This window comes from Prionailurus bengalensis, chromosome C2 (genome assembly GCF_016509475.1).
Source record: "Prionailurus bengalensis isolate Pbe53 chromosome C2, Fcat_Pben_1.1_paternal_pri, whole genome shotgun sequence".
NCBI lineage: Eukaryota > Metazoa > Chordata > Mammalia > Carnivora > Felidae > Prionailurus > Prionailurus bengalensis.
In genome coordinates this window covers 4,216,219-4,226,240 of record NC_057350.1, presented here as the reverse complement: position 1 = coordinate 4,226,240, position 10,022 = coordinate 4,216,219, and the positions used below count along the sequence as shown (strand labels likewise).

Here is a 10,022-nt window from a genome sequence, read left to right as displayed (position 1 = left end):
ATTGGTACAATGTGGTTATATAGACAGTCCTTATTTGGGGGGAATACATATTGAAGTATTTAGGGGTCATGGGACACACTGTCTGCAATGTATTCAGACAGATGGGTGGATGGAGAGGTATGTGGACAGATGGATGGATGGACTGATGGAGGGAGGGAGGGATAGAGGGATGGGCAGGTGGGTGGCCAGGCAGATGGACAGATGGACGGATGGATGGATGGATGGATGGGCAGGTGGGTGGCCAGACAGATGGATGGATGGATGGATGGATGGATGGACGGATGGACGGAGGGAGGGAGGGATAGGCAGGTGGGTGGCCAGGCAGATGGATGGATAGATGGATGGATGGATGGATGGAAGGATGGACAGAGGGAGGGAGGGAGGGAGGGGCAGGTAGGTGGCCAGGCAGATGGACGGATAGATGGATGGATGGATGGATGGATGGATGGATGGATGGATGGACGGATGGACAGAGGGAGGGAGGGATAGGCAGGTGGGTGGCCAGGCAGATGGATGGATGGATGGATGGATGGATGGATGGACGGATGGATGGAGGGAGGGAGGGATAGGCAGGTGGGTGGCCAGGCAGATGGATGGATGGATGGATGGATGGATGGAAGGATGGACAGAGGGAGGGAGGGAGGGAGGGGCAGGTAGGTGGCCAGGCAGATGGACGGATAGATGGATGGATGGATGGATGGATGGATGGATGGATGGACGGATGGACAGAGGGAGGGAGGGATAGGCAGGTGGGTGGCCAGGCAGATGGATGGATGGATGGATGGATGGACGGATGGATGGACGGATGGATGGAGGGAGGGAGGGATAGGCAGGTGGGTGGCCAGGCAGATGGATGGATGGATGGATGGATGGATGGAAGGATGGACAGAGGGAGGGAGGGAGGGAGGGGCAGGTAGGTGGCCAGGCAGATGGACGGATAGATGGATGGATGGATGGATGGATGGATGGACGGATGGACAGAGGGAGGGAGGGATAGGCAGGTGGGTGGCCAGGCAGATGGATGGATGGATGGATGGATGGATGGAAGGATGGACGGAGGGAGGGAGGGAGGGAGGGGCAGGTAGGTGGCCAGGCAGATGGACGGATAGATGGATGGATGGATGGATGGATGGATGGACGGATGGACAGAGGGAGGGAGGGATAGGCAGGTGGGTGGCCAGGCAGATGGATGGATGGATAAAATGGGCAGGTGAATGCATGGGTATGTGGGCAGATGGATGAGAAAGAAAAGAGAATGATAAAGCTAATGAGGTAAATGTAAGTGAATGGGGACCCTAGGTAACAGGTACACCAGAGTGCTACGTATTATAACTTTCCTGTAACTTGAAACTATGCCCAAATGTAAGTTTAACATATAAAGATAAGAATTATAAACACTTAAAAACACATAAAAACATTGGCGTGAGGAACTTGTTCTACCAAGGTGAGATCATCTCTCTGCTGGTTCACACGTGTACAAGGGCCGAGCTAAGGAGGCAGGAAGCCTGGGGCCACCCTCCACGTCCTTTCTCCCCTCATGCCACAGGTTAATTCAGAGCACCCAGACTACCCTTCTAGAAGGGCATGTCCAACCACATGACTGCCTGAACTGAATTCTCTGGTTTTCCCAAATCAGATTGTTTGCACTCATTTATAAGAAAAAGTCGTCTCGCGGACTCCAGGAGTAGAAGAGGACTTGGTTTTATTGACATTGAACAGAACCGTCTTCCACACATTCTATACAACGGTAGCATATTGGAGTGAACGCAGGAGGCATATTAAAACATAGCCAGTTCTAAGCGGTACGGATAATTCCTGTCATAGAAAAGAAGTATCCTGCCCACAGATTCACATTAACATACACGGTACATTAACATCAATCTCGGTATTGTGCACCAGGCCACAGCACATGTCTGCACACAGGCTCACGCCCTGCGGCAAACCTAGTCCACAGCGTTCAGGGGGCACCACAGGGGACACGGGAGACACGGAAGGAACACGCATCTTTTACATCCAAGAGCGTGCCGCTGTCTCCTGGAGCCGCCTCGGGGGTGGCATCCTAAGGCCAAGGCTCCCGCACGACGCAGGCGTTTGTCCGGCAGGTCAGAAAACTCCTAAGACCCCAGGACACTAGCACTCCGCACGGATAACCACCGCACCAAACATCAGAGCGGGAAAGAAACCCCCGGCTGAGGGGGGCTCGTCTAGCTAAATAACGCTGACGTCCCGAACCGCAACGATGAAGCATGAACGTTGTCTTGACACAGTTCACGCCAGAGTCCCAAACGCCTCTCGGGCAACAAGGAACGACGGCACGTAGCACCGTCGGGGTGCGCGTGCGGCCCCCCGCGACCGCTGAGCGGAGGGCAAACTTGGATATGAAAGAGCCGGTCGGATTTGCTGTTCGTTCGCTTTTCAAAACCAACCTTATGACTTTACGTTCACTCTTCACAAACCAGACAACCCGCCGACACGGACTTTTTTAACAGGTTTAAAGCAACAGGCGATTCCGCGTTCGTCTATTAAAGGCAGCCTACGAAACAAGAATTCCACTAAAACTTCCGGAAACAGGCTCTTCTGCCTGCCGCCGGGTACGCAGATAAAAAGACACGGCGCCTCCCGCTCCCGCCTCCCCAGAAGTCGCGCTCCGAGCGGTCCCAGGTGGCTCGGCTGAGGCCGGGGTGAACTGCGCCCCACCCACGGCTTTGCCACCGACGGACCCACAGTAGGAGCAAGACACGCAACGAAATGATTCCGACCCGTCTTCCCTCCCCACCACTGCGGAAGGCGGGGCTGCCGATCGGCGGACGGGTCGACAGCCAAGTGCATTCTCCCCAGCTGCCTCCGGAGGGAAACGCGGCCGAGCGGATGCTCCGGACGAATCAAGAGTCAGCGGTCACCGGCCTCTCGCCGGCCGCCCGGTCAACGCCCCGCCGGGCCACAGACGAGGCGCGCGGTGCCGGCCGGCCCGGCGTCATTCTGTCCCCGCTACGGAACGCGACGGGCCAGGGACCCCGCACGGGGTCCCCAGGCTAGGTCTTGCTCCGCCGGAGCAGCGCGGGGTCGGGGACGGGGCCGCCCTGGAACTTGAGGCTCTGCAGGTTGACGTGGGCCCCGTGTCGAAGCAGCGTCTCCACCGTCTTGGCGTGCCGGCCCCGGGCGGCCAGGTGCAGCGCGCTGAGCCCCTGCGCGTCGGACAGGTCGAGCGCGTCGGCACTGGCCAGCTCCTCCACCACCTCCGCGTGCCCGCCGGCGGCGGCCAGGTGCAGGGCCGTCTGGCCCCGGGGCCCCCGGGCCAGCACGTCGGCCTTCTCCTCCACCAGCAGCCTGACGGTCGCCAGGTGCCCGTTCCGCGACGCCAGGTGCAAGGCGGTGCAGCCCTCGGCGGTCACCGCCTCCTTGCTGGCGCCCCGATGCAGCAGCAGCCTGGCGGTGCTCGTGTGCCCCGTCTCCGCGGCCACGTGCAGGGGCGTCTGCGAGAGCAGGTTGCAGACGTTGACGTCCGAGCGCAGGTCGATGAGCACGCGGGCCACGCGGTAGTGCCCCCGCTGGGCGGCCAGGTGCAGCGGCGTCCTCCCGTCCACCGTCTGCGCGTCCACGCTCACGCCCGGCTGCTTGGCCAGCAGCTTGACGACGGGCAGGTGGCCCTGCCAGGCGGCGTAGTGCAGCGGCCCCCAGGCGTCCTTGCCCCGCAGCCCCACGTCGCCGCCCCGGCGGAGCAGGATCCGCACGATGCTCTCCTGGCCGTGCTGGCAGGCCACGTGCATGGGGGTGCGGCCCTCGCAGTCCGCCTCGTTCGCGGAGGCGCTCTTCTCCAGCAGCAGCCGCGTGCTGAACTCGTCCCCGTTCTGGGCCGCAAAGTGCAGGGCCGTCCAGCGGTCCTCGTCCGCGGCGTTGACGCTGATCTTGCGGGCCAGCAGGAGCTCCACGACGCCCCGCACCCTCTTCTCCACGGCCACGTGGAGGGGGGTGGAGCCCTTCCGGTTGGTCAGGTTGGGGTTGGCGTTATTGAGCAGCAGCCACTTGACGCACTCCTCCTGCCCGGCCTCCACGGCCACGTGCAGCAGGCTGGAGCCGCCGTCCACGACCAGGTCGACGTCCTGGGGCTGGAGGATCTTCATCAGCCTGCTGGTGTCCCCGTTCACGATGGCATCCACGAGCTTCTTCTTCTGGACGTCTGCTGTGCCGAGATCTGGGGGAGAGAGATACGAGGTTCGGGCTGCGGGCCGCTCCCAAGGCCTGGCGGGCGCCCTAACGCGGCCCGCGCCTCCCCAGCGGCCTCCGGGTCGCCGTGTGCCCGAAACCACTCAGGAGTCACCCCCGCCGTGTTATTAGATTTCCGGTGCAGGGGGAAGACCTCGGGCAGGCCAAGGGGCTCCCGCCAACTCACAAAGTAAAAGTCATTCTAGCTGTCCCGTAGGGTCGTCGTCGGATAAGGGCGCAGAACTCGGCCCGTCTGCGCTCAGAAAATGGCAGTGATGGCTAACGTTGCTTTGTTAAGAAAATAAAAATGGGGTGCCTGGGTGGCTCGGTCGTTTGAGCGTCCCCCTTTGGCTCAGGTCACGATCTCACAGTTCGTGAGTTCGAGCCCCATGTCGGGCTCTGTGCTGACAGCCGGGAGCCTGGAGCCTGCTTCGGATTCTGTCTCCCCCCCCCATCCCTCCCCTGTTCGTGCGCTGTCTTTCTCTCTCTCAAAAGTAAAATAAACATTAAAAAAAAAGGAAACAGAATGAAAGGCACAGACCAAGGAGGCGTCCCAGTCCACTTGAGAGCTGACAGTTCCCACAGCAGGGACACCTTTCCAGGACCACCGGCCGCTCCCCACCCCAGCCTCCACATGCAGCCTCGCCTCTATTTAACGTAAAACTCCCACCACGGTGTCTGGCCTCCGATTTGTGTGAAAGAAGGCCCGCCCCTCCCTCACATGAAACGTTCTCAAGGGGACTTGCACGGGAGGGTGGGGGTATAGGGTGGAATTCGAGAAGACACAAGCCACCCAGACGACATCTGTGTCTTTATGGGAACTGACCGCGTGGGAACACGAAGATGCCATTTGAGAGTATCAGACCCAGAGAGAGTCGTATAGCATACTTCTCTCCCAGAGACGGGGTATTTCCTTCCTGTGCGACCCCATCACCCACCGCTTACCTCCAGTCAAGCCGCCCGGCTGGGCCTTGCCCACCCCTGTGTCTTCATAAGGTGTTTTCTCAACCCCAAATGCCCTCTTTTGCCCCAAATATTCCACTCTGAAAATCCCAGGAGGCTCAGTGCATCCAGGAAAAGCACTTCCTTCCAGAAGGAGTTCCCTGATCTGCCAGGAAAAACAAACTGCCCCTCCTGCTGGGGTCCGTGTTCTTTCCACGACCCTGGGGCACTTGGCCCCCCCTATACCGTTGTCACCCTGAGCATGAAAACCTGTGTTTTCCTCACGGGGCTGCAGCACTCAGAGGGCAGGACAGGACCACATCTTAGCCTCCCCGGGGGCAGCAAGGGAGTTACAGTGTAGGGCCAGCCCCAGGACCCGGGGACCGGCATTTAGGGCAGGGGCACAGAAAAGGCCCCTTCCAAGAGGAAAACCCATCGAAATCAACATAAACAGATAAGGTCACCTAACTGAGAAGAACCCCACGCCAACAGGGAGAATACAGACGGGACCAAGGTGTCATAACGTCCAGGGACAACTCAGCCATCACAATGCATGGCTGAAACAAGCAGAGAGCTCACAGACAAGAAAGTAAAGGGGTATCAGAGAAAGGGGGTACAGGGCTGGCCTCTACACAAGAGAAATCTGCAGGGTGTGGGGTTAGAATCATCTGGACTCCCTCGATACAGGTCAGGGTTCTCAGTCCGCAAACCCGATGCCAGCCCCTACACCCGGTGTCAGCACAGGTGAGAGCTGGCGGCCTGGCCCGTCCCCCTTACGCTTAAGTGATGCCCCCGGAGCCGCTCGGCCGGCCGCTCGGCCAGCACCCACCTCCAGATATGCGCTCGGTGAGCCAGCTATGTCGCTGACTCCCCAGGCCGATTAGCTACGGGGGACAGAAAATAAAGAACTGGGTCTGGAAGCTGGATGCCTGCTTCTCTGAGCTGCTCGCGGGCTCCTACGGCCCCTTAGCCGGGCTCACGATTTCCCAGGATACGGCGTCCTCGCTTACCGCCCGTGGAAGGCTCCCGCTCGAAAGACAAGGACAGCGACCCTCTGGAGGAGAAGGCAGAGTCGACAGAAGACACCCCCGAGAGCCTCTTGCTGCTGCTGGCCGACTGCAGCCTGGACTCGGAGCAGCTGCGGCTGAGCTCCTCCGGGCCCGCGAGGGTCTGCGAGGTGCCCGAGTCCAGCTGGGACAGGAGCTCGGAGAGGCTGTAGTTGCTGTCGAAGGTCGGGGCGGAGGCCCGCTTGAGAGGCGAGCACACGGGCTTCTGCGAACCAGGCAGAGGGAGGTGGGTGAGACGCAGCCAGGACAGAGGCGGGGACGGCGGAGGGCGAGGGGACGCTCGGTCCCCAGACAGCCACACAGGGCGCTCAGGCCGTCCCGCCACACGCAGACGCAGGGGAGCCCAGGGACACCGCGCCGGGCCCGCCAGGCAGAGAGGCACAGCTCTGGGGAGAGGCGGGGAGAGACGGCTCCATGAAAACAGGAAGCCCGGCGGCGTGACCCCAGGCCGTCCCCGCAGTGGCGCACGCGCAGGGCCACCTGGACGACGGGTGGACCGTGACCGCGCTGGGAGAATGTGACGCCTGAATGCCGGCCGCGCCCACTCTGGCAGGTCAGCACCAGCAAGCAGCGGAGGGAGGAGACGGGACCGGGGCTGGGGGTCCCTGCGCCCCTCCCTCCGAGCTGCCTGGGGGGCCGCAGGGACGGGCCCAGCCACAGCGTCACCGGCGCGCCCCAATCCAACACGTACCAACGGGGCCTTTGCAAGGGTCTCCCTGACGGGCTTCCAGAAAGGTAGGTCTCTGGAGCGCGATTAAACCCGAGGGTGACTCACGACTCTTCCGGACTCACGCCCGCTTGTCCCCGGTCCCCCCTCTCCTTGGGAACTGCCATCCGCTCAGACTTGGTGGCTCCGTGCCCCGAGTCGCACCCGCGAACCGGGTGCCTTGCTCTCCCTTATCGGTGGGCAGGCCGCCTCCCCCAGACACCTTTGCTCCCCACCCTCGCGCACACGCCCCTTGACGCTCAGACCGTGGGCACACCTCAAGCGTGGACTCATCTCCCGGCCTCACGCGGATGCCTGGGGTAAGTGGCCTCCCGCCACACGGCACGTTAGGAAGTTCGTCAGGCCTCCCTTTGCGAGTCTGCTACGGACACTGAGTTACCCGTAGCCTCGGGGTCTCTCATCACACCTCACGTGACCTACGCGGGTGCCCCCGGCGGTAACCGTTTACGAGTGGCGGTGACAAAGTGGCCAGGTTTCCAAGTCAGGGGCGCGAGACAGCCAGACCACAGGAACCCAGAACCCCCCGCCCCGCAACAGGGCCCACACGGCCCTTCTGTTCCCCTGGTTCAAAGAGCATCCGACCAGCAGCTCCTCGAGGTCACATGCGGGCCCACACTGTTCACTCTTAACCGCAGACAGGAGGTGGGGACAGGATGCGGCTGGGCGGGAAAGGAACCTGGGGCCACCAGAGCCGGCCACGTGACCTGCCACCGGCTCCTGAACACAGGACCCTGTGGCTGCTCGCACAGGACAGGGCTCCGCCTGCCGGGTGAGCCAAGAGGCCCGTCCAGACAGCAGGGGAATGTGCAGAAAGGGAGGACTCGAGGGTGAAAACATGAGACCCCCCCCCCCAAATGACACCTCCGGGAAGGTCCCCATTACCGGGCTCTTGGGCTCTAGGGGCTGCTTCGCGTCCAGATCTTGAGCTGTCTCCTTCACATCACCATCGGGTTTCTCACACAGGTCCTCGGTTTCAGACGTAATTTCTTTTGGGGAGAAAACAGAAAAGGGCACATCACTTGGACAATGACTTCCACATTCGCGGCTTACGCGCGCGACTCGGGCGGGGACAGGAGAGGCCGCACCCCAGGGGACCGGTCGGTGCTGCAGCTGCCCAGGCCACCGGCTGGGCTGAGCTCCTAGGTTATCCCCATGGAACCTCTGTAGGGGCCACGCGGGGGGCCTACCGTTTGCGGCCTGGCAGGGTCGTGCCAGGTGCCAAGGAGGGGTCACGGTGTCCCGGTTTCCCAAAGAAGCCCTCCCCACGGGGAGCCCCGTCTGCAAGAGCCACCAGACCGTGTCCCCACACTGGCCAGGGTGGCCGGCACCCAGCAGGGGACACTCTATCGCTTCCCCCCACGTGCTTTCAACGTTACAATCACTTCTCATTTTATTGAAGTCACTTTGCTAACCCAAGGACGCACCCGTTCGAGGCGGGGGCGGGGGAAAGACCCCAAAAGAAATGCAGAGAAAGCCACAGTGAGCGGTCTCCTCTGTCCCCTGCAGACGTACCCCCGGTCCGAACCCGTAGCACCGAGCGCGGCTCCACCGGGCAGCAGCTGGGGCGGCCGGCCGGCAGTGACCGCCCCACCCCGACCCCGCGTGCTGGGAGACCACAGGCGAGTGGCCAACCCGTCCGGGCAGGGCCCGCCCCGGTGCACCTGTCTGCACGGCCTCCCCCACCCGGCCTGCCCGTCGACCCCAGCCCCCGTGCCACGGCAGAGCGGTCGCGCCGCGAGCCCCGGGGGCCCCCGGACTCACCCTGGAAGGTGGGCCGTTCCCGCGGCTCCCCGTGCCAGCACCTCTGCATGAGGCGCACGAGGTTCCCACAGGCCCGCGGCCGGGCTCTGCACACGGGCGGCAGCTCGGGGCGGTGGCCCTTCACCACCTTCACCATGATGCGCAGGATGTTCTTCTCCTCTGCAAAGGGAAGGCACCCGGTCAGGGCGGCTCCGCGGGGCTGGGGGCCGTGCTCCGCGCCTTCAGGAGGAAAGGAGCGTGGGGCCGGTGGCAGCCCTTCCTTCGCAACGCCCACGGCTCCCTCTGGTCCTGATCCTTACGGAGCACGTCTGTTCTCCCGTTTGCAGGCCGCAGAGACTCTCTGCGAGGCACCCAACAGAGCCTGTGCGTTGTATCACAGGGCACATCTTTCTGGGCATCAAACTCCAAGGCGACCAGGGTTCAGAGGAGAAAGTATCTGACGAGACACGTTCCAAAGCGGCCCGTGCGCGCACCAAAGGGCGGCAACACTCATAAATCACGAAGTCACGTGGGCCAGCCTCCAAGCGAACCCATATCGCCTTGTGATGACGCAAGAGCCTTCCGAAATTCTGATTTCTACACCGCAACGCAGGCCCCGGGTGCCCCGTGCAGTCAGCCAGCCACAGCGAGGGTGCCCCGGGACGCCTGCCCCCTCAGAGCACGCTCAGACCTGGGCTGTATAAACAGGGGGCCTTTCCTCCTGCAATTCATAATGTGGGGCTCCCCCTGCCCTCTGCTCCGACCTTTATAAGCACAACAAACTCGTTCCTATCACCCTCATCTTGGTCACAGACCAAGGGGCCCAAGGTGACCTTCAGCGGGCCAGACTTTTCTCTCTGCTCAGCCTGAAACCACAACGTCCATCAAGCTGGACTCCGAGTTCCTTGTTCCCAGCAGCCCAGCCCCAGCCCCGCCCCGCCCCAGACCCCACAGTTCCCAGCACGCCCACGGCCGGGGAGCCCTGCAGGGGCACCACACGCATGTCAGCAGGCGTGGAAAATTGGCCCCAAGTCACCGGCGCCTGCCAGGCTTCTGGTGCGATGCCGTGTCCCGCCTTCCCGCTAAATCTTGTGCGAGAGCTATTGTGGGCATCCACGCGCTATTTCCAGCGCACTGGCTTCCAGATCCCTGGAGGCCCTCCGAATGATGGGAAAGCAACCCCCGCAGCGTTGTCTGCTGCCAAACAGATGGGAGAAGATCGAGAAACACCTTTTGCTTCTCTGCCTTGAACTCCCCACGTCCCAGGCAGTAAAACACGCGGGCCCTGGCTCCGACGTTTGTATCCCGTGCCCCGCCTTGGGTGTCGTGTCTGTGGGACAGTC

At 62.0% G+C, this 10,022-nt stretch overlaps 1 protein-coding gene across 1 annotated transcript in view; it reads right to left on the bottom strand.

Annotated features, from left to right (window-relative positions):
- Positions 1-1,677: 1,677 nt before the first annotated feature.
- RIPK4 (receptor interacting serine/threonine kinase 4) overlaps positions 1,678-10,022 on the bottom strand; it is a 28,649-nt gene continuing 20,304 nt past the window's right edge. The window contains exons 5-8 of the mRNA XM_043593553.1: positions 8,701-8,859; positions 7,822-7,925; positions 6,156-6,417; positions 1,678-4,192 (exon numbers count right to left, since the gene is read on the bottom strand). Coding sequence (XP_043449488.1) covers positions 3,033-4,192; positions 6,156-6,417; positions 7,822-7,925; positions 8,701-8,859 — 1,685 coding nt within the window. The 3' untranslated portion in view covers positions 1,678-3,032. The remainder of the gene's footprint in view (positions 4,193-6,155; positions 6,418-7,821; positions 7,926-8,700; positions 8,860-10,022) is intronic.